Source organism: Cebus imitator, unplaced genomic scaffold (assembly GCF_001604975.1).
Source record: "Cebus imitator isolate Cc_AM_T3 unplaced genomic scaffold, Cebus_imitator-1.0 Scaffold54, whole genome shotgun sequence".
Classification (NCBI taxonomy): domain Eukaryota; kingdom Metazoa; phylum Chordata; class Mammalia; order Primates; family Cebidae; genus Cebus; species Cebus imitator.
The window spans coordinates 3,210,687-3,235,114 of NW_016107369.1; the positions used below are offsets into that span (position 1 = coordinate 3,210,687).

At 45.8% G+C, this 24,428-nt stretch overlaps 2 protein-coding genes across 19 annotated transcripts in view; one reads left to right on the forward strand and one right to left on the reverse strand.

The window, feature by feature from the left end:
* Positions 1–17,975, forward strand: part of TGFB3 (transforming growth factor beta 3) — a 22,766-nt gene extending 4,791 nt beyond the window's left edge. For 3 of the 4 annotated variants that reach the window (XM_017528604.2, XM_017528605.2, XM_037738526.1), the window contains 6 exons: positions 5,474–5,637; positions 5,930–6,059; positions 10,539–10,646; positions 12,716–12,887; positions 15,002–15,155; positions 16,698–17,941. In XM_017528604.2, coding sequence (XP_017384093.1) covers positions 5,474–5,637; positions 5,930–6,059; positions 10,539–10,646; positions 12,716–12,887; positions 15,002–15,155; positions 16,698–16,856 — 887 coding nt within the window. In that variant the 3' untranslated portion in view covers positions 16,857–17,941. Of the gene's footprint in view, positions 1–5,473; positions 5,638–5,929; positions 6,060–10,538; positions 10,647–12,715; positions 12,888–15,001; positions 15,156–16,697 lie in introns of all 4 variants that reach the window. The other variant, XM_017528608.2, reaches the window with a different exon arrangement.
* A 2,673-nt stretch (positions 17,976–20,648) lies between these two features.
* The window catches only part of TTLL5 (tubulin tyrosine ligase like 5), a 286,353-nt gene continuing 282,573 nt past the window's right edge, over positions 20,649–24,428 (reverse strand). For all 15 annotated transcript variants that reach the window (XR_005200287.1, XM_037738524.1, XM_037738522.1 and 12 more), the window contains one exon: positions 20,649–21,317. Coding sequence is in view for 13 of the 15 variants with exons in the window: in XM_037738524.1 (XP_037594452.1) it covers positions 21,295–21,317 (23 nt within the window). In the remaining 2 variants the exon portion in view is untranslated. The remainder of the gene's footprint in view (positions 21,318–24,428) is intronic.

Consider the following 24,428-nt stretch of genomic DNA (forward strand, 5'->3'; position numbering starts at 1 on the left):
AGGAGATGCATACTGCCACAAATGTTCTCCCTAATTTAAGACTTTTCTTTAATGAAGAGTCTCAAGCAGGTTAAGCAACTGCAGCTATGTAAAAGTGACTTCTCCAAGCCTCAGTTTCCGCATCTGTAAAGTCAGAGATTATTTCCAAACTCCTTTTCAGCTGAAAGAATTTTATAATTCCATCTGGGATGAATCAGCAGAGCCTCTACTGGGGTATATGGACAAGAGTCTTTAATCCCTTTTCTAATTCTCCAGGATTTTACGTGGGGAGGGAGTAGAGAGTTTCTCTGACCCCACGTGATGGGAAAGGACACAGCTTTTTTACTTCGTTGTCATCTCTCTTACTAAGATATCACCAATGTAGGTGTCATTTTATCTTCTGGCTTGTAATTATCTGTGTCTGTTCGGAGACTTGTTTTCAGCCAAGGGCAGTGCTTAGACAACCAGCAAACCCAGAGTTCCTCAGCAAAGAGAAAACTCGATATTTTAGTGTTTCTTATCTGGCTGCTAAGTGTAGATTTTGTTTATTCTGAGATTATTCTGAAAATCATTTGCTCCAAGGGCCAATGCCCTTTGCACAGTAGAGGTCAGCACTTCTCCACATGTGGTCCAGAGGAAGCTGGAGGTAAATGTACATTCCCTGGTCCCGCCCGCCCTTATAGAATCAGAATCTTTGGGGGTGGGGTCTTGGGGAATCTGTATTTTTGACAAGCTCCTTATGGATTCTTAAGCACACTGAAGTGAACCCTTGTTCACACTCAGTGAACTAGGGCAAAACCTTTTCTTAGAGGGATGGCAAACACAAGTGCCTACACAGACCCAGCAGAAAATGCAAATGATCTGAAAGAAAAGCCACTGTGTCATGATAAACTGCACTAGGACACTTGGCCTTGGGGTCAAGAAGAAAGTAGGATGTGTGAGGCAGGGAGAGGGAGGGGACCTGGAGTCCATGTGCCCAGCCCAAGCAGCAGCCAGCCTCAGCTTCTGCTGGGTTTTGCATTGATGACTGTGGATCCACCTTGATGAGCTCTTCCCACGTCCCAGAAGAGCAAAAAATCTGAATCTTTCTGTGAAGTATTCCAATTTTTAATATGGGCTTAAAATGTTTATGGGCTACGAATTCAAAATTGTTAAAGGCGTTCCATCAGTGAAGCAACATGTCTAATTCATTTCAAGGTTAATCCATAGAAAGTTCACACCATTAAAGCAGTGGTTTCAACTTCCAGAACACCTGGAAGTCATGGTACCCTTTGCAGCACATTATAATCCGTGGTCATCTGGAGGTCTTAAAAAAAATACTGTGGACTCCACTCACTCCAGTATAGTCAGAACTGCTGGGGAATGGGTCCAGGCATCATTTGTTTTTACAGCTTTCCAGGTGATTCTAACGTGCAGCCAGGGTAGAGAAGTACAGCCACACTGATAAATACAGCCCCTTCACTGGAACCAGCAGAAATGATGTATACAAGCAAAGGCACACCTAGCAGCCCAGGTGTCTGAACACGTTTTAAAAGGCAATTAACTAAACATGGTCAGCTATTTCCTGGTTTTTCCATGCATACTATACACAAATATTCTTTGCTTGTGTTTTGCCCCCTAAAGCAAAATGGAGAAAATGGCATTCATCAATATATGTTTTTCTGTGCAATGGAAAAATTTGCTCATGATTTAGTTTGTAAAGGTGGGACCCTCTAGTCCAGCCCTCAATAACCCTAGTGTTCTGCAGAGGCATGGCTGAAGAACCACAAACTCGTTTGCAGTGGGTCAATGTCTGAGGCATAAGTTGACACTCTAGGCCCATTTAGTGGAATCTTGCCATAGTCTTTTCATGAAACCATCTCCATGAGATGATCTCCCAAATCCCTCCCAGCTTCCAGAGACTCTGCTTCAGTAAATGAGGTGTGTTCAGCCGACCTGGATTCAAACCCCACCTCCGCCAACTAGTTATGTGACCTTGGGAAAGCCATTTAACCTTTTGAAGCCTCAGTTTTCTCATTTGTCAAGTGATAAATTTTATATGTTTTCATTCTCCTCAAGGGTTGTTAGAAGGTCACGTGAATTAATAAAAACTCGATAAGACACAGCGCTAGTGCATCCAGCCTGGGCAACAGAGTGATACTCTATCAAAAAAATTAAAATTAAAATTAATTTTAAAAAGAACTGCCTGGGAAATTAAAAGAAAATGTAAATACAATCTTCTTGACTGGATGCACTAGCGCTATCTCAGCTCACTGTAGCTTCTGCCTCCTAAGTTCAAGCGATTCTCGTGCCTCAGCCTCCCAAGTAGCTGGGATTACAGGTGCCCACACCACACCCAGGTAATTTTTGTATTTGGAGTAGAGGCGGGGTTTCGCCATGTTGGCCAGGATGGTCTCGAACTCCTGACCTCAAGTGATCCACCTGCCTCAGTCTCCCAAAGAGCTGGGATTACAGGCATGAACTACTGTGCCTTTAAAATGTTTAATTTTAAATAATAGGGATACGTCCTCCCTATGTTGTCCAGGCTGATCTTGAACTCCTAGGCTCAAGCGATCCTCCCGCCTCAGTCTCCCGAGTAGCTGAGATAACACCACCACACCTGGCTAATTTTTGTATTCTTTACAGAGATAGGGTTTCACCATGTTGGCCAGGCTGGTGTTGAACTCCTGAGCTCAAGCAATCCGCCTGCCTCAGCCTCCCCAGGTACTGGTTGGGATTATAGGTGTGAGCCACTGCGCCAGGCTGCCAATTTTTTTTTTTTTTGAGATGGTGTCTCACTCTGTCACCCAGGCTGGAGTGCAGTGGTGCAATCTCAGCTCACTGCAACCTCTACTTCCCAGGTTCAAGTGATTCTCCTGCCTCAGCCTCCCAAATAGCTGGGATTACAGGCATGTACCACCATGTCCGGTGAATTTTTATATTTTTAGTAGAGATGGGGTTTTACCATGTTGCTTAGGTTCCAATTCTTTTTTAATCACTAGCAATTGTGTCGAAGCTTTGCTTGCTAGTGTCGAGCTGCTATGTCAGCTAACTCCTGAGTGACCCTGGCCAGGATCCTCTGGACAGCCATTTCTCCCTCTGAGGAGGGTTGTGCATCATGACTCCTGATGTTCCTTCTAACTCATTGGAAATCTATATATCCCAGTAAGAGAAAATGACCTTTCCCATCTCTTTCTTGAAATCTTAAAATTCTCCCCAGGAGGAATTCATCTTGAGGAGCAGATTATGATTGATAGGCTGGAAGAAACCAGAGGATGGCCACTGGGATGTCCCAAGATCTCTCCTAGCTCATAACTTACCCTATCTCCTGGCTTCCCACCACCTTGCCCCCACTCTGACTGTCCTCACCAGCAAGTGCCATTTTTCACCTTGCTGCTTTTTTAACATCAAGGTGCATGTTGCACTGATTTACTCTTTATTCCTCTTGTAGATAGTCACTGGAGGTGTTCTATTTATTTATTTATTTATTATTTTTTGAAACAGTCTCCCTCTGTTGCCCAGGCTGGACTGCGGTGGCACAATCATGGCTCCCTGCAGCCTGGACCTCCCGAGCTCAAGCGATCCTCCCAGGAGGTGCTACTGTAACTGAAGCCATATTGATGACAGCTCCTTCGAGACCCAGCTCTGTTGTCCTTGACAGGGTTGCCAGTGCAAGTAGCTTATCCACATTCAGAGTACTTCAGACTTGTAAACCTATACATTACTTTGCTATCACTGATTTCTCTCCTTGGTTCTATCTGAAATAGTTTAGGGAATTGTTGGCGGTATTTGTTCGTTCAAAGCCAATTATTAATCAGGGCATCATTAGCCAGCATTCACACATTTGTTTTCCTAACATCTGTTCCATTAATTTTCTAAGAACTGGTGTCAGGCCCACCAGATGGCAATTTCCAGAAACACTCACTCATCCTTTCCTAAAGATCAGTAGCACATTTGCTTGTTTCCAGGCCTCTGATCCTTCCTGCCTTGTCCGTGACTTCCTAAATCACCCCTTGGGGCAATTATAAGCTCATTCCAACCATGTCCATTATGTGTGGAATCTGGGTCTATGAGCTTGAATTTCAACTTCGGGCTATTGTTACCATTTGTGCAGAAAGTTTTTCTCTGGGTGTTAATACTGCTCAGACCTTGAGGCTGTCAAATGTACAGGAGGAGAGAAAAGACAGGTTCTTTCTCTTCCCATTATCTGACTCGGAAGGGTGGGAAAGGGCATTTGCTACTGTGTCTTGTGGATAGGGATGAAGAGGCCAGCAGGCGACAGTGTCTGGCAGAGCATGTGCTGTCAAGGAAAGAGAAAGGAGCCAGTGGTGACACACCAGCTTGGTCTGAGGAAGCGTTTTTGTTTCTGCCAGACTCATGATGTGGGCTCTTTGCTATATAAACCCTGCTTTCTTGGGTCTAAAACACAAGGTTGAGATGTCACTCTGCTGTTCAAACACTTTCAGTGACTCCCTACTGTTAATGGGTTAAAATTTAACCTTTCAGTCTGACAGTTGGACCCCAATCTACCATCTTGCCCTTTCTCACCTGGCTCCCACCTGCAGCTTCCAGCCCCTCTTACTTGCATTTCTTCCCCTCCCTGCCTTTGCTTCCAGCAGTCACTCCATGTAAAATTTCTTTCCTCTCCATCCTCAAATCCTCTCAATTTTCACCTCATCCATGAAGTGCTCCCTGCCGTTTCCCTCTTTGGATTTTCTGCAGCAACTCCTGGGCTTCTCTAAAAACCACTGGTTTCCTATCGCTCCCCTCACCTGTGTTCCTGCATTGTGACATCTTCTGGGCACTCTGTGCTGTTATTTCTGTCTGATCCTGTTATTTGGGCCCATGTATTAATACCCCCCCATATTAAACCATAAGCCTGAGGCTACAACTTTTTGAATTTTGAAATTCACCTTGGCGATGACCTTGAGCAGTAGGATATAAATAGCTCCCATATGCCCAGTGTTCCAATAATGGAACGCTAGGCATAAATAGATTTTCATCCCCTTGAAGGCAGGGGTTGTGTCTGTTCACGTTTAGCTTCCCAATGTTAGCACCATGCTTGGCCTGTAGTAGCTGCCCAATACATTTTTGGTGAATGAATGAATGCCCGAATGAGCAAACACATGAATGAATCAACTAGCTGTAAGATATATAAATCACTAGGTTGCTGCTGTCTTTCTAGAATCAGTATTTTCTCAAAAAGCAAGAACAACAGGCTGGAGAGCTTACCAGAACTGAGATGTCAAGGCAGAGGGAGGAAGGGGTGATTCAGTTTGACTAGCCAGTCTCTAGTGCCATGTCGTGGAGCTCTGAGGCCACACTGCTCCTTGCTCAGGACTGTGTGTGATTCTAGGACCACCAAGAATCTTCCTCCCATCTCCACCTTGAGGTCCGAGGCCTCAATCCTCTAGGAAGGTGGCAGGCAGGACGGTGGCCACTTGGTGCCTGTCTGTTGGCAGCACGCTGTTCCTGCATGTCTTGCTCATGCTGTGCCCTCTGCTTTATCTCCTAGACGAGCTGGCTGTCTGCCCCAAGGGAATTACCTCCAAGGTTTTCCGCTTCAATGTGTCCTCAGTGGAGAAAAATAGAACCAACCTGTTCCGAGCAGAATTCCGGGTCTTGCGGGTGCCCAACCCCAGCTCTAAGCGGAATGAGCAGAGGATCGAGCTCTTCCAGGTAACCCCTCTCTCAGAACAGAAACCACACTGACGGGAAAGCCACTTCCTTTGCCATATCAGGCCACCACTGAGTTTGGCAGACCTGGGTTTGAATCCTGGCTTCTCTGATCTTTAGTTTCTGTATCTGTGTCTGTCATTAGGAGGCTTAAGAGTTACCTAAGGTGCTTGAGGGGCATGGCATTCAGGAACCGCTGGTTTCCTATGGCTCCCTCACCTGTGCCCTGCATTATGACGTCTTCTGGGGCATTCTATCCTGGCCTCGGGTACTCACTCCTTTCTCTGCCTTGTAGATCCTTCGGCCAGATGAGCACATTGCCAAACAGCGCTATATCGGTGGCAAGAATCTGCCTACACGGGGCACTGCCGAGTGGCTGTCCTTTGATGTCACCGACACTGTGCGTGAGTGGCTGTTAAGAAGAGGTAGGTGGATCCTCAGGTCCCTTAGTCCTCCATGAAACAGAGGGAAGAGGACAGAATTAAAGGAGTCAGAGATCTGGGTTCAAACCCTAGCTTTGCCACTGAGTATTCTCCATTCATTCACTCAACTAATGTTTATTAAATGCTCACTGTAAGCCAGGCCCTGGGGATGCAGCCACAGGGATGGGAACTATGAGAAATAGAAAGAGGGCAATGTGATGATGACTGGGTGGGGCCCAACAGAGAAGCTCTCTAAGATGAAGAAATTGATGCATTGACATCTGAATGATAAGGAGCAAGCCCATGAAGATCAGAATGTGGGATGTGCTAAGCAAGGAAACAGCGAGGCCCAGGCCCTTGGGTGGAAATAAGCTTGATTTGTTCTAGCAACAGCAGCAAACAGATTGGTGTGGCTGGACCATAGTGAACTGGGGTGGGGGGGAAGGGGGGAGATAGGGGAGAGGTGGTCAGAGAGGTTGTTAGGGCCATATCTTTTATTATTTTTTTTTTTTGAGACTGCATTTTGCTCTGTTGCCTAGGCTGGAGTGCAGCGGCACTATCTCAGCTCACTGCAACCTCCGCCATCTGGGTTAAAGAAGTTCTCATATCTCAGCCTCCCTAGTAGCTGGGACTACAGACGCATGCCGCCACACCTGGCTAATTTTTTATATATTTAGTAGAGACGGGGTTTCACCAAGTTGGCCAGGCTGGTCTTGAACTCCTAACCTCAAGTGATCCGCCTGCCTCGGCTTCCCAAAGTGCTGGGATTACAGGTGTGAGTCACTGTGCCTGGCCAATTTAATTTAGAACATCAGGTCATGGCGAGATTTCAGGACTTATGAAGCGTGGGAGTGCTATAACCAGAGCTGAGGATACTCAGGGTACCCAGGAATTCCTCCCTATCCCCCTGCTGAGCATGAAGTCAAGAGCCTAGGAGAACGCGTGTGAATCTGCCTACAGCAGCTCTGTTGGAAATTCTGACTCTGACGGCTACAGGGAGGCGGGGTTGTCTGATGCTATTTGATTGACATCTTTAAAAGATCCCTCTAGTTTCCAGGGGGTCAAGGGAAGAGGCAGAAAAACCAATTAGGAGCCATGGGGGCAGCCCAGATGAGAGCAATATGGGCTGAGACTGGGGTGGTAGCGTGGACGTGAAGATCATATGGATTTGTACTGTATTTTGACAGTAGCCAGTAGCACAGGCTGATTAGATATGGGGTGTGAGGAACCAAGAGCATTCTGGATGACTTCTACATTTTTCGACTTCCAGGTGGTATCACTTATTGAAATGGGGGCTTAGGAGAAGAACAGGTTCTGTTCTGGCCAGTTAAGTTTGAAAGGCCTGGTCATCATGCAATCAGGGCTATCCTATAGGCATTATCAAACTTCACATGTCCCAAATACCTTATCCACGCATTGTCTTTCCTCACCTGGGAGAAAAGGCAATGGCTTCTCCTCTGCATGCCTCACAGAGCTGTTTTAAAGATCAAATGTATTTGAGAGAACTTCATGGTTTTTCCCATGTTTTACAAGAATAAGCTTTTCATATTTTAGATGAGGGAACAGGCCGAGAGAAGTGACTTGACGGGGGTCGTCCAGTCTGGATTAGAACCTTGGTGTCTCACGACACCATTCTCTGTGTTTTTCCTTTTCCTTGGCTGGTACTGCCTGGTCTCATTGCTCAGTGGGCTGGGGTCACAGATGGCAGTCCCATCTGTTCTTCTCTCCCTCTTGGGAAGGGTTTTTATCCTGTCATCAGCTGCTGTAAAGCCACAGTCTATCCACATATTGATGCCCAGAGTCCCTGAGGCAGGTGGATCCTTCTAGGTCCTTGGTGTTTTGGCCTGCATATTGTTTTCAATTTGACTAGTCATTAGCAGTTTTGGGTGTTTTATTAAGTCTGGAGATTTCACATAAAACCTGGACTTCTAGCTGTTTTTGAAAAATTGGAAGATTTCTTGATAACCAGCCACCAGAGATGAGTACCAGCCACCCCTGGAGATGGGGCATGCATCCCACAGCCCCCACCATTCACTATTGTTCCCCTAGAGTGAGGCTGGCAATTCCTGTTTAATGTCATGTGCTGGCTCGATTTTCTCACGTGACATGTCTGGGCTCTGGAGGCATCAAGTTTGCATTGCTTGATGCCCACAGAGCCCAGGCAGGTCGCATAAATGAGAAAATTCCCCACCCAAGGGGAATTATCTGGGGGCTGAGTTGGGAGTTGGTGGGCTGGAGATCCTGCCCCAGTCCCAAGGGTACCCAGGAATTCCTTCCTGTCCCTGCTACTGAGCATGAGGGCAAGAGCCTAGGAGAACCCATGTGGTGCAGCTCTGTTGGGAATTCTGACTCAGACAGCTACAGAAAGGAGGGGCTGGGGAAATTAATCTCTTAACTTCCCTGTCTGATTTTGATCAGCTCCACCTGGATTTCTTTGAAGCCCTGGGCACTTGAAGGAATTCTTATTTTCACAGCTGCAGAACTCAATGAGAAGTTTGCATTGAGAATAATTTCCATCCTCCTGAGACATCAAAAAGATAATTTCGTAATAAAATCTATGGGTCCCCCACCCACCATCCCCACGGCTGCCAATTCTGAGGTTAGCTCTCCATTGGAACCTGCAGTCCCCACTTAGGCAGATATTACCCACCTTTCCCACAGGGAAATCATCACAGAGGTTTCTACTTATAGGGAGCCCATGAGTCTCCTCAGAGTTCATGGCTTCAAACCAGGCAGCAAAGGACTCCAAATTGGAACAGTTGGCGGTGTGAATTGATAATGAAACTGTGTCACACATGTGGTCTTGGATTCATTCAGCAAACATCTGAGAGCCCTTGTACACCCGGTACCCAGGTGCATTCTGGGTCCCAGAGTTGGTTAGAGCCCACCAGGGTCACTGGGGACCCAAGTCTCATACCCTTGTGCTGTTGCTCATATAGTCTGCAGCACCCAGCTAGGCAGGGCCAGGCCTCCCCTAGCAGGCTGGGCAGGGAGCCTCTCAGCATCATGGCTCAGGAAAGGTGGAACACTGGGAAACAACCATCTTGCATCTCAGTGAATGTGTGGGCATCTTCCTTGGTGGTCTCCGTGTGCACTCTCCCCAACACCGCTGCTTGCACCTTGACTTTCTAACTCACAGAATCATAGAACTCACTCTAGGTTTCTTCCAGCAAATCAATCACCTAAGCTGTAGGCTGACCCTGAATCCAAGAGATCCATCCCCCATGACCTCTCCTACACCTGGCCACAGCTGACTGCTACCCCAGCATCAACAGAGCCTCCCTAATTGAGTCTTATCCACCAGAATTGACACGATACCAGATCTACCTGGTTTTCCGTGTAAATCTGCTTGTCTCAGTGCAAACTTTTCATTTTCTTTCTTTTTCCTCCACTTCACTCAACCTCATTTACTGAATTCCCCGCTTCCTTGATTTTGGTTGCCAAAACACATGATCCCACAACTACTAGGCAAATGGGCCAGACTCACCCTTCATGCACCAGAATGTCAGACACCAAACCCTGGCACCTCCGGGCTTCATCATGCACACTCTCTCCATGCTCATGTTCTCTGGGCCCTTGGCTAAAGTTCTCTGTCATCACCGCTGGGCTGTTTTCTAAGTTCACAACTGTCTTCCCAACCTGTACATCTTGATGAGCTATCCACATTCCAACTTCCCATCATGGTGAAACAAGGATTTCCAAAGAAGAAATGTCCACGTAATTTTTACCTCGTTGTGTCCTTGTTTCTTAGGGAAAATATGGCCCAGTGTAACCATCATGTTCATCTTATCTCCTCTGGAATCCACCACTTTCTCTAGACCCACAGTCATGGCCCTGGTAGAAATGCTTGCATCTTCTTAGACAGATTCTGCTTCCTGTTTGCAGGTGACCTTGCCTCTAGCACTGGTTCCTGACTTTGAATCCTTTTGCGAGCTTTACATCCTGTGGCCCTTTGAATTGGTGGCCTTTTGAATCGCGGTCTCTGTGCTTGGAGACTCTTGAGTTACTCCCTGTCTCTTCCAGTCCTTCTGCCTCTTGCCCTCATCCTTCCTCAGTAGGTTGACTCAAGGATCTCCTCTCCCAACAAACACATAGATGGCGTTGTTTTTTCTTTCCTTCCTGCATCTGTGTCCTTTGGCCCCCAAGTAGATAGGTGACAATTTTCTCTTAATAAATACCATGCTTTGAAAGGCAATGATTATGCTCCTTCTCTTTCATGATGACTACTAGCGTACGCCCCCATCTGGTGATTCATAATATAACAGGAATACATAGAACGTGGCAACGTGCGCATGAAGGTCCACTTTGAGCTTTGGAGGCACTTTCTGTCTCCTGTGACCCTCAGTAGAACTCAGTTCTTAAGAGTCCCTACAGGAGCGGAGGCCCTGGCTCATCCCTGCATGGGTGGTAGGGCACACTTCCCCATCACACAGGGGAAGTGTGTGATGGGGAAGTTCTCACTAACTCTGTCTTATTTTGCAGAGTCCAACTTAGGTCTAGAAATCAGCATTCACTGTCCATGTCACACCTTTCAGCCCAATGGAGATATCCTGGAAAACATTCATGAGGTGATGGAAATCAAATTCAAAGGTAACAGAATGAATGTGTATGGTAGGATGGGTTGGGGGTGGGAGTTAAGGTGAGAGGATAGACCAGGAGACCCTTACCAGACCTCTAAAAAAAGAAACCAAGCTCCTTCAGAGAGAGAGAGTCAACTATTTCATACTTGAGTAATTCTGCTTTGCCCCAAAAGCAATGAGTGTAACTTCCAGCTTACAGCTTAGAGGATGCATTAGCCTCTGGAAGACAACGTGGTCTGGTAAGAGTGGTGAAATTGTGTAGGCAAGCCGTCTAGCCTCTGGGCCTAATGAAACGGGATGAGAGTTCCTCTTTCACAGGGTTGTCAGGCAATTAAATGAGATAATGATCCTGGAACACAGTGCCAGCAATGCTCAATAGAGAGGCGTTGTCTTCCCGCTCCCTGAAAGAAGTTAACTTTCGCTGTCCTGAACATGAGTGCTCAGACGACCGAGCTTTCCAGATGTGCAGGGCCTGCCTGACATTGCCCAGGGGTCCTCTGGGTTTGGCTGATTGCTTCAAGCCTCAGGATCTCTGTCTGGTGTTTGGGTAGAGATAGCGAAGAAGAAGTCGTTGAGAGTCATTTCTGGTTTTCCATTATGTTTGCAAGGAACTCAGCCTGGATGGGCCCTGGAGTTCAGGAAAGTTCTCTTTTCCTTTCATATTCCCATTCTGGGTAACTGCGAATGCCTGAGGTGCGAGGCTTGTCTGGGAAAGGGTGCACGCCTCTTTTGGCTCAGCCCTAGATAGTGATCTTACCCTGCATGGGCTCTATTTTAGAGCCTTTTTAAAGTCAAGGATTTGACACCCTAATCACAGAACCTTAGAGCCCAGAAGACCTTCAGAGTCCTAACCTACGGGCCAGCCTAGGATGAAACCTTCCCGTACCTTGTTCATAAAGATTTTCAGAAAAAGGGATTTATGATCCAGGTCTCTCAAGTATCTCACAGACCTGGTGCCCCTTTCTGAGATCTGAGCCCCTCCTGTAGCTATGTAAATTAATTCTTCATGTTCCTGTCTTCGGTGAGAATGGACAACAGGTGGAAGCTGACCTTCACAAAATCGATCTCCATTTAGTTGAGACTTTCTAAGTCAGTCTCCAGTCTAGTTTTTTTTTCAGATGAAATGGGTTGATGAATTCAGGTGTTCTTTCCAGAGCTTTTGCTAAGCTATTTATCATGTGCTTCATGATCTCATCTGAATTCTATACTGAAAACACTTCAAAGACGCTAAGTACAATGTGAATGTTAACAATTCCACAGTTTTGTTTCTTTGGCTCCCATTCAGGCTATCTTAAATTGTGACACCTTAACTTTTTGGTAGGACTCCTGCACTATCTTGATCCATTCACATTTTAAGAGGAAACTCACATCCCAAGATTCTAAGTCTAGAGTCTAAAGTGACAACCCAGGGCTGGGTGTGGTATCTTATGCCTGTAATCCCAGCACTTTGGGAGGCCGAGGCAGGGGGATCACTTGAGATCAGGAGTTCGAGACCAGCCTGGCCAATGTGGTGAAACCCGTCTCTACTAAAAATAGCAAAATAGCCAGGTGTGGTGGCAGGCACCTGTAATCCCAGCCACTTGGGAGGCTGAGGCAGGAGGATCACTTGAACCCAGGAGGCAGAGGTTGCAGTGAGCCAAGATGGCACCATTGCACTCCAGCCTGGCTGACAAAGCGAGACTCTGTCTCAAAATAAACAAATAAACAAACCGACAACCCGGAGGTATGTGTTAGGCACCCACTTAGTAATAGGGATGCTTGATGGGTCCACGAAGATTCCTAGGAATCCCAGCAAGGGCTTTCTGTCACTTGGAAGATGTCTGTAGAGGAGTAGGGGATCTGAACATTGGGCAGCTTTCAGTGGCATCCTTATAATGATGATGAGTTCTTTCGATACTGGCTCCTCTGCCTGCTCTTCCCCTTCCTGCAGCTGGATATCAGAATGAAGACGTACTTGTCCCCCACGCTTCCCTCGCAGACTTCACTGTCCTTCCTCCTGGGCAGTGACGTGACGTGAGGAGGAGGCAGCCTCCAACGGCTCTGCTCTCCTTAGATTGTCGCTTTCCTTCCCTTCTGCAGGTGTGGACCATGAGGATGACCATGGCCGTGGAGACCTGGGGCGTCTCAAGAAGCAGAAGGATCACCACAACCCTCATCTAATCCTCATGATGATTCCCCCACATCGGCTCGACAGCCCGGGCCAGGGGGGTCAGAGGAAGAAGCGGGCCTTGGACACCAATTACTGCTTCCGGTGAGCCTGGGCCCACAAGGGAACCAACATCTACTGCCTGTCTACTGCAGGTCAGGCCCCAGAACCAAGCCGCACTCAACAGAGGGTCCCTGATGCTGTTCACAAACATCTCCAGGAAGAAGACTGAAAATCTATGACAGATCTCTTTTTGCGGTCCCACTGTTTTTCCATAGGCTACCTCTGGAAGGGGCTGGATGAAGTAAATGAGGAAGACTCTATGACGAAGAGTGTTGCTAAAATAGTTTGGATTGGAGTTGCTTGGTCAAAGCCTCTCCATGGTTTTCATGTTTTAAGCACTTGTAGGGTGTGTGTGTGTGAGATTAATGCAGGAGTTTCCATTAAAGTGCTCAGTTCCCTATGAAGGGTCCAAGGATGCTACTGGATGGGAGCAAATAGAGCCATCGCCATTTGAACGGGAAACTGGAGCTAGAGAAATTAACGAATTAGTTCAGAAATTACCAGGTAGCCATAACACAGAGATAGAAAAGACCCAGACCCTCTTATTTAGGAGCAGTTTCACTGCTCATTTATAAGGGGCAGATAAAGCAGGCATGCCAACTACTAAAAGGGACATGATCACACTCATGAGAGGGTCTGAACAATTAAGTACTTTAATTGGGAGTAACACGTTCACCTATGGACACAGGAAAGGCTTCAGAAGGGTGTAGAATTTGAGTAGAGGATTCAAGGATGAGGTTTCGGGATGAAGGGATCTAGGAGGGGAAGCACTGCAGGTAAAGGAAGGAGCATGAGTGAGTCCATTTGGCCTCAGAGGATCCCTGGATAAAACTGGGGAAAATGAACAGGGAAATATTTAGATCTGGAAACCATGTCCTATCAGGACGGTTGGGCTTGGGAAACTAGGGATGTTGAGCTGGAGGAACAGAGAGGCAAGGTAGTTGCTGCCAGCTGTCATGCAGCCATGAAGGCTGGCATTCAGATTTATTTGTGCCATGTGTCTCTATCAGGAATGAATGCTCTTGGCCAGTGACTTAAATCATAGTGGATTTCTTGTTCACAAGAGGCCTGTAGCAGCAGCTTCGGGTGGGTTGGCTGCTTCATGATGCCACTGAAGACTCAGGATTTCTGTCTCTCCAGTCTGCCATGCTTAGTACGTTGGCTTTTCATCCTTTTGCTTTATGGTCACAAGGGATTGCTAGGGCTTCAGGCATCTTGTCCACGTTTAAGACAAGGAGAGAGGGAAGGGGAAGAGCCAGAAGTTTTCCTCTTCCATCTGTTGCTTTTATAAATAATCAAATATCTTTGCCCTGTATATTTCTCCTTGTCTGATAGGTCATTATTGGGTCACATGACCACCACTACTTGCAAGGGAGGCCAGGAAAAGGAGCATCTGGTGTTTTAGATGTGGCAAGGGAAGAAGCGGGTTAGGAAAGGTTACTGAATAGATAATCGATAGTGTCTGCCATGGTGCACCCTTGAAACCCACAAGAAGCCAGATTTTGGCCAATGGCTACCTTTGGAAGTAGCAAGTTCTAGATCTCAGCAGATATTAAGGCAGAGGCCAGATGCCCACTTGGCAAGGGGTATTATTACCAAATGGATCTCTGTAGGCAACAGAACTGAAGGGACCTGATAATCACATTTGGGTGATCTGTTGAACCACAGTTCTAATAGAAGGATATGCCTTATTTGGCTAAACGGCCTTTAGATTCAGTCTCAGTAGTCACCTACTATAGTAGACAAGCTTCATAAACTTACAATTTATTTCTGGCTGGGTGCACGTCAGGAGGGTAACAATGAAACCAACCTCAACAAAGCTGAGTTGGCTAATAACATTGAGTGCTTGGTTTTCTGTGGAGCACTTTACGGCTCTGCTTTGATTTGTGATATAAAAGTGAGCAGGGCCGCCTTTGCCTCTCTACTCTTCCTCATGCGGCGTTTATCTCTGTTTCTTACATCCTTGGGATCGTGGTCTTTAACACATGAATGTGCCTTTCTGGTTTCTTCTGTCCCCTTGAACCTGGGATTCCACTGATCAGAGCCGCCTATGATGGTATGAAAGGACTCCAAGGGAGAATATGAGGGCATTCGTGAAGTTCCTTTGATTGGTGGTTTCTTTTTAAGTTGATTGTCTTTAAATGTTTTTGTTGCAGCAACTTGGAGGAGAACTGCTGCGTGCGCCCCCTCTACATTGACTTCCGACAGGATCTGGGCTGGAAATGGGTCCATGAACCTAAGGGCTACTACGCCAACTTCTGCTCAGGCCCTTGCCCGTACCTCCGCAGTGCAGACACAACCCACAGCACGGTATGGAGCAGGGCTCATGCCATCTGAGGCACTGGGGTTAAAAAGAATGGGTGAAGGATTGAATGTTGGGTGAGTGAATGATGGTCTGGGGTGGGTGAAACCCCTCTGGTGAAGGTTCTGATCTCGGCACCCTGACTCAGTTCCACTCAGTCACCTTCTGCCCTTTTAAATTCCTGCCTCCGTTTCAACCAGCCTTTTTATTTGCTTTGTCTAAAGCTCTCTGTACCACAGAAATTAATTAACTGCCATGTCTCACCCTATGTTAGAGATGTGTGCAGGTGGCTGGCAAGGAACACTGAGGTAGAAAGGCTTCTACCAGAACTTGGATTATTCCAGCCTCTCGAATGTGGAAAAGCTTACTCTGAAAGACAACAAAAAGCATGGAGAAGATGCAAATATGAAATGCTAGGAAGAGAAAGTGAGACAGCTGGGAGTCCATAACCCCTGGAACTAGTTTGTCTTTCCCTCGAGGGGAATCGAAAACAGGGCAGCAATTTGTGAAGCATGTTTCCTTCTAGCTCATTATCTCTGCATCCTGTCTGGGGCCCTACACTCTGGCACTTACTAAATGGTCCAAGGCAATGTTAGTGAGAACATTTCTCATTGAAGTGATCAATTACAGATAGGAAGAGCAATTTAAGAGTTACTTTCTTAAAAGCCAAAATAGGCTGGATGCAGTGGCTCATGCCTGTCATCCTAGCACTTTGGGAGGCCAAGGAGGGTGGATCACAAGGTCAGGAGATTGAGACCAGCCTGGCCAACATGGTGAAACCCTGTCTCTAGCAAAAATATAAAAAATTAGCTGAGGGCGGTGGCACACACCTGTAATCCCAGCTACTTGGGAGGCTGAGGCAGGAGAATGGTTTGAATTTGGGAGGCAGAGGTTGCCGTGAGCCGAGATCATACCACTACACTCCAGCCTGGGCAACAGAGCGAGACTCCATCTCAAAAAAAAAAAAAAAAAAAAAGCCAAGATCGTTATCAGTGTCCCCCAGTAACTGTTCTATGCTTCAACTGATCACCCCAAATAAGTGCAGCTATTCTGCATTCTGTCATTGTGGATGAACAGCAACTACTCACTCACCCAAACCAGGTTCCAACAGTTCCTTCTTTTTTTTGAGACAGAGTCTCATTCTGTGGCTCAGGCTGGAGTGCAGTGGCATGATTTCTGCTCACTGCAACCTCCGCCTCCTGGGTTCAAGTGATCCTCCTACCTGAGCCTCTCAAGTAGCTGGGATTATAGACGCCTGCCACTATGGCCAGCTAATTTTTTTTATTTTTAGTAGAGATGTGGCTTCACCATATTGGCCAGGCTGGTCTCAAACTCCTGACCTCAAGTGATCTGCCTGCCTCAGCCTCTCAAGGGCTGGGAGTACAGGCATGAGCCACCATGCCTGGCCCCCAACAACTCCTCTTAAAGAGCACCAGTGGCCATTCTAGCACTTGCTCAGCCTCTGGGACTGCACCTAGAACCGGCAGAGTTCCTGGGTTCCAGGGCTGAGGCTTGGCTTTCCAACCTCTCACTGACGTGTCCCTTCCCAGGTGCTGGGACTGTACAACACTCTGAACCCTGAAGCATCTGCCTCGCCTTGCTGCGTGCCCCAGGACCTGGAGCCCCTGACCATCCTGTACTATGTTGGAAGGACCCCCAAGGTGGAGCAGCTCTCCAACATGGTGGTGAAGTCCTGTAAGTGTAGCTGAGACCCCACCTGCGACAGAGAGAGGGGAGAGAGAACCGCCACTGCCTGACTGCCCGCTCCTTGGGAAACACACAAGCAACAAACCTCACCGAGAGGCCTGAGCCCACAACCTTCAGCTCTGGGCAGATGGCTGAGATGGAGGTTTCCTTTCGGAACATTTCTTTCTTGCTGGCTCTGAGAATCACTGTGGTAAAGCAAGTGTGGGTTTGGTTAGAGGAAGGCTGAACTCTTCAGAACACACAGACTTTCTGTGATGCAGACAGAGGGGATGGGAAGAGAGGAAAGGGATGGCAAGTCAAGATGTTGTGTGGCAATGGGATTTGGGCTACCCTAAAGGGAAGAGGAAGGGCAGAGAATGGCCCGGGTCAGGTCCAGTCTGGAAGACACTTCAGATCTGAGGTTGGATTTGCTCATTGCTGTACCACATCTGCTCTAGGGAATCTGGATTATGTTATACAAGGCAAGCATTTTCTTTTTTAAAAAGACAGGTTACCAAGACAAAGTCTCAGAATTGTTTCTCGTACTGTCTGGGATTAAGGACAAGTCTATTACTTTTGCAAATTGTCCTCTATATCAATTAGCATCATGGGTCATTACAGGGAGAAAATCCAGGTCATGCAGTTCCTGGGCCATCAACTATTATTGGGCTTTCTGGATATGCTGAATGCAAAAGCAAAGGGTGGGAATTAAACCTCTCCTGTCTGCCCTCTGGGTCCCTCCTCTCACCTCTCCCTCAATCATATTTCCCCTTGGACACTTGGCTAGACGCCTTCCAGGTCAGGGTGCACATTTCTGGACTGTGGGTCCATGCAGCCTTGGGGCATTATGGGTTCTTCCCCCTTCCCCTCCAAGACCCTGTGTTCATTCGGTGTTCCTGGAAGCAGGTGCTGCAACATGTGAGGCATTCGGGGAAGCCGCACGTGTGCCACACAGTGACTTGGCCCCAGACACACAGACTGAGGTATAAAGACAAATACGAATATTACTCTCAAAATCTTTGTATAAATAAATATTTTTTGGGGAATCTTGGCTGATTTCATCTTCTGGAATATTATTTCTAGAACAGTAAAAGCCTTATTCTAAAGTCTATGTCTGACTTCAATAAATATCCTTAAATTACCCTTTTCTTAATTCCACGTCTGCATCTACTAATCAGAGGTAACCGGAATCTGGGGCAGAGAATCTCTCACTTGCCAAACACACCGCTTGGCACGGCCACCCTACACAGGGGCACGCTGTGCTGACTTCTGGCATCTGAGAAGACTGCACTATGGCTTGTGGCCTTTCCTTCTTGCAGAGTATATTATTCTCAGAGACACAGAGGCAGTGGCTCAGATGGGCAGAAAGCATACAAATTTGACCTCCAGATACCTGTAGGCAGAACCCCCTGGTGTGAACACTTGCATATGGAAACATGGTTTGTCCACTAACTGCAAATTACCAACATCACCATTTTTGAAAATCCCCACCTGTATCAGTTGAGAATTAGAGAAAATGTTTATGGCAAATGGCATAAAAGTACGAGGCTAATTCTGTTATCCAGTTAAGCCTGAAAGGGCTAACCAGAAACCCTTTTTCAGACTATGGCCCTCTTGTCAGGGATCTGGGAACCATAGCTCTCTTTTGAGTGAGGCTGTGGTCCCACTGTGGTATGGACACCCATGTGGGGCAGCCGTCTGCAGGGAGCGAGCACAGAGCAAGGGGCCATCTAGCAGCTCCTGAGAAACACATTCCTCTGGTGAGATCACTTTGCCACTGATAAAAGTCTATCTGAAGCTAAAATGTGCAGGCTGGAGGATATGTCTGATATGTTGGTGTCTGTGTGTGCGTGAAGGTATGTGTGTACCTTATTCCCTGTGGAGTTCTCCAAGACAGAAGTGAGTTTGGTCAGCACCATTTTTGTTTCCTGCTTTGTCCATGTCCAGCTAATTCTAAGGGTTTCACTCTCAGTCTTCATCCCATGTGGCACCCACTGACTTCCACTAGTTCAGAGGGCTATGCCCCTGTCCTAAAATCCTGGCCGGCAGGATTATACTCCACCTTGCTCCAGGGAGCCCATGGGCAGAGAGGGGATGCAGTAAGCTCAGCACATCAGCCATGGTCTGCTGCTGTCCCAGCATGTCTACTCACCTGAGGACCATTCTCAAATTCACTGGGCATGATAACCCCTAAGTGTTTATTTAAAATGTACAATTTCAGGCTGCAGCTGTAGAGGTAACTTTAGGACTGTAGTAGGATCCAGGCTGCCTCACAACTATTAATACATTTTGAGAAATGGTACATTATACCTGACATCACTTGTCTTTACTTGAGGCTTCAATATGGAAAAGGGAAATAATTTTTCTGGCCCCAGAAACCTCTCCCTTTTATCCAACTTCACAGCATATCACTGAAACGCTGGCCTGTGGTTCATCCTAATGGACCAAGGCAACTAGATACATTTCCTGGATTATTCCAAAGAAAACAGAACATGGTGCGATTCCAAATGGTCTTTTTCTGTCAGAGCTCTACTTGTAGGTTAGGCAGCAGACATGAATACAGACAGGGTTCTGGAGTCAGCCTCCCCATTCCACACATCACTGACAGGTGCCACCGAACCTTGAATCACTATCTTAAAAAATCTACGCTTGTTTTAGGGGAGGGTAAAGAGTAACACTGGAAATACCACCTCTGTTGGAGGAGGGCTCATAGGATCTGTCTGGTTTATTACCAGGTGAAGTCCTATACCAGTAAAAATGACCTGAAACCGCTTGGACACATGAAGGGAGAGATCTGGCGTCCTAGCAGCTGATCAGCATATGGCAAATGCAGTAAGAAATTAGCTGGAAGACTTAACTCTCACTGGTTATCTAGGGCAATTTCAAGCACTATAGTTAGTCTAAAATATCTTTCACTGGGCTCATACCCTCTTTTCCCTTGTCTCAAGATTCATGTGGTGGTTCCTCCCAAATCCATTATTTCCCAATGCTATACCTCAACAGGGGACTATGGAGGAATTCTAATTTGTCCCCTAATCAACACACAACCAATTGAGCAAATAGTTAAGGTGGTCCGCAAACTACTATCCAGTCCCGGGCACATCTGGAACGCGTTCTCATTTCTCTCCTGCCACCGACAAACCTTATCCTTCACAAGCAAACAAAATGCTCAAATGTGCCCAAACCTTTGCTTTCATTCACTAAGAAGGCGATAAAGTCCTTCTTCTGCCTTTTTAGGTGTCAGTTTTCTTTTTGGATTTCAATGCTGAGTCTGTAGGACTCTGTTGAAGAAGCCCCAGACTTTGGGTTCTCCCCTAGTAACTCCTTAGGGCAGCTAAGTCAGTCCTTCAGTGGACTCTGCTGTCCAACTTTCAACTTTTTCTCCAGCAGAAGCCAGAGAGAGAGAGGACCTAGGAAAGAGGAGGAAGCGAGAGGGCAGATTCTTGAGGGGCCAGCACTGGGGCTGTGCTGCATCACTCAGGTGAACTGTGAGGTAAGCAACGTGCAACTGGATACAGGGCTCAAGCCACTGGATGCCCACGCTGTGAGGGAGCCTGCCTGTCGAGGGCTGATAACGGAGACATGTGCACATGTCCACTCCCCAGGGGCCGGAGCCGTCTTTGGGAACAGCCTGGACCCACCATCTACTGAAATGAAATGTACAAATAAAATACCTCTTTATAGCTCACATTTCTAAAACGAAGTTTAAAAAACTGCCCAGCAATAAAGTAAAATAAAACACTGATTCCACTTCAGTCCTGTTTGTGAATACTGATTGTTGGGAAATTAGTAAATGGAAAAATAAAAAAAGAAAATAAAAATAGAATTACTTTATTAATCTTTGAAATCAGGAATTCCAAAGGGTGCCTTTACCCCGGCTCGTGTTGTCAACAGCACACCGACTTGTCTCCTCTCCCTAGGAGACTTGTGATGAATGCTCCTCCTTCCCCCTAGACCCTCCGAAAAGGGAGGAGCAACTTTGGTAGATGATGAGGTTGGAATATTAAGCTTGTACAAACAAAATAAAGCTTCATACTGCAATCTGGAAAAGATGAGGAAGCAAAATGCAAATAGCCAAAGAGCCTCTTTTATATCATCTCTGTGCAGCAGCAGGAAAGGGACAGAGAAGACCTAAGCAGGTTGGGGGCATGGGGTAAAGGGAAGGTAAAAGATACACGTGTGCTCTGTTGGGGTATATAATGCATCAGCTGAATGTTCCCACTGCCAAGTTCCATCAAAACCCAGAGGATCTGCTTTCCTGTTGTCCCAGTGAAAGTCTGCATTGGCTGATTGGCAACCATCTACTGCCACATCTGTTCGAAGGTTTTGGGAACTTTGAGGCAGCCAAAAAAAAAAAAAAAAAAAAAAATACTATGGACCCCTTGCAGTGCTGGTGGATGCTTCACCCTCAATCACGCACCCAGGAGTGGTGAATAGGTTGTTTCTCTGTGTGTTTGTGGTTCATCTTTTAGTGTGAGCAGGATCTGAAAAAGAAAAAGGCAACCATTAAAATGAATGAAATGACAGCAGGGGTTTTACTTACAGGCAGCAATGTCTGCTTTATCTAACATCACTGAAGAATAAAGACGTGGTGGCTCAAATAAATGAAGTTCACCTCCAAGTACAAAGCTCTTAATTTTAACCACTTCTGTTGGAAACCTTCCATGCTGTTTCTTTTTTGTGTTGTTCTCGTTCCTTTTTTTTTTCTTGGACAAAAACATTTTATCTTTTGCTTTTCATATAAAAAATTCTAAATATGCCCATCTTTTCTAGAAACACATTTGCATTTTTAAAGTGCATGAAAAAAATTTTTGCATGTATGCTTTTGAGGTTTTCTGAATTTTCCCTCAATGTCAGGTTGTCAGCAATCCTTTGCCTTCTCTACAACCCCACAATCCCAACAATATACACCTATATGCCCACCATCTAGTTTAGAAAAGGAACTAGCATCCCTGCTAGACCCTGCCAATTCTTTTCCATTCTCACCATCCTGAATTTTGTGTTTATCCTTCCCTGGTTTGCTTTTAAAAAACAGGTTTATGATCGTTATACCACCATATAACATACTGTTAAGTTTTATGTGGCTTTGAATTTTGTAGTGCTCCTGTGATTACATATGCGATCTCAGTGTACTTCTGGTAGAAGTTCTTTGGGTATACACTTAGGAGGGGAATTGCTGGGCCATAAACACTTGCATCTTCAACTCTCTAATGCCATCTTATTTTCCAAAGTGATTATACAATTTACACTCCCTCTGGCAGTGGATGAGTGCCCCCACTTCTCCACATCTCTACATGTGGAGAAGTAAGGAGGTTAAGTAGCTTTTCAAGCATCTATTGTGTAGACGTGTTTCTTCTCATATGAAGTGCATGGATATGTCCTGTGCTTATTTTCCTATTGAATTGTTATTTATTGATTTTTTAAAAAAACAGTTTGAGAAATAATTTACATATGGTAAAATTCATTCCTTTAACATCTACAACTCAACAGCTTTTAGTATATTATATTCAGAGTTGTCCACCCACTATCATAGTCAATCTTAGAACATTTTCATTACCCTACACCTCTTCACCATCACCTCCTACACCTCTCATCCTTCAGCTATAGGTAATCACTAGTCTAGTCTACCCTTTGTCTCTATAGATTTGCCTATTCTGGACATTTCCTATAAACGGAATCCTACAATGGTCCTTTGTGACTAGCTTCTTTCACTTAGTAAAATGTTTTAAGGGTCATCCATGCTGTAGCAAGCACTACTCTACTCCTTTTTTATGGCTAAATAATATTCCATTCTGTGTACCGGCCGCATTTCATTATCTACTCATCAGTTGTGGACATTTGGGTTGTTTCTACCTCTTGGCTATTACTAATAGTTTTCTATAAACCATGATGTACAAATATTTGAATTATGTTTTCGCTTCTCTTGGGTATAGATACAGAAGTGAAATTAATTGCTGGGTCATATGGCAGTTCTTTGTATAACTGTTTAAGGAACCGTCAAACTGTTTCCAAAAGCAGTTGCACCATTTTACACCCCTACCAACAGTACATGAAGGTTCCCATGCCTCTTTTCCATTATAGACATGCTGGTGGGCATGAAGTGATACCCTGCTGTGTGATTTTTCTTTTTCTTTTGGTACAAATGGGATCTCGTTGTCTTGCCCAGGCTGGTCTCAAACCCTTCAGCTCAAGTGATCTTCTGTGCTGTTGCTGCTGACCACTATGGTTTTGATTTGTTTCCCCAGTGGCTAATGATATTGAGGATCTTTTTATATGCTTCTTGGCATTGTATATATCTTTTTTGGCAAAACATCTGCTCTGTTCCTTTGCTCCTCTTTAAACCTGAGTTGTCTTTTTTATTATTGAATTCTAAGTGCTCTGTATGTATTTTAGATACAAGTCCCTTGTCATATACATGATTTGTAAGTATTTTCTCAATTTCATGGATTATTGTTTTACTTCCTTGATAGTATCCTTCGAACAGGAAATTTTAAAATTTTGATATCCGGTTTGTCTGTTTTCTTTTTTGCTTATGCTTTTGATGTCATATCTAAGAAACTGCTTACTGAATTTCAGAAGTTCTCTGCTTAAATATCTGGATGCTAACTGGTTTTTATGTATTACAAACATCTTCACCCAGTTTGTGACTTGTCTCTTCACTCCATGGTTTTCTGAGACAGCGTTTTGCTCTGCTGCTGAGGCTGGGGTGCAGTGGCAGAATTATGGCTCACCACAGCCTCAACCTCAAGGGCTCAGGCAATCCTGCCACCTCACGAGTAGCTGGGACCACAGGCATGTGCCACCACACCTGGGCTAGTTTTTAATTTTTTTTTGTAGAAACAAAGTTTTGCCATGTTGCCCAGGCTGGTCTAGAACTCCTGGGCTCCAGAAATCCTCCCCCCTTGGCCTCCCAAAGTGTTGACTTTACAGATGTTAGCCACTGTGTCCTGCCTGGTATTTTTTCAAAGAGATGGTTTTATAATTTATTAATTTATAAGATAAGAGGTGCTCAGGATAAAGATTAATTGTATTTAGATATGTAATTAACAAGCGATCTTTTCAGAAAAGTTTATTTCTTTATATTTATTTTCAAGACAGCATTTTGCTTTGCCACTCAAGCTGGAGTGCAGTGGCATGATCATGGCTCACTTGCAGCACCAATCTCCTGGGCTCAAGTGATCCTCCTGCCTCACCCTTCTGAGTAGCCAGGACCACAAGCGTGTACCACCACGCCCAGCTAGTGTTTTTTTTTTTTTTTTTTTTTTGTAGAGACGGAGTCTCCCTATGTTGCCCAGGCTGGTCTAAAACTCCTAGGCTCAAGTCAGCCTTCTGCCTCAGCCTGCCAAAGTGCTAGGTTTATGGGCACAAGCCACCACACATGGCCCAGAAAAGGTTTTTAAAAAATATTAGAAGACTTCTAGAAAATCCAGGAGAGTCACCATAAAAACAGGATGGTTGACCGGGCGCGGTGGCTCACGCCTGTAATCCCAGCACTTTGGGAGGCCGAGGCGGGTGCATCACGAGGTCAAGAGATCGAGACCATCTGGTCAACATGGTGAAACCCCGTCTCTACTAAAAATACAAAAAATTAGCTG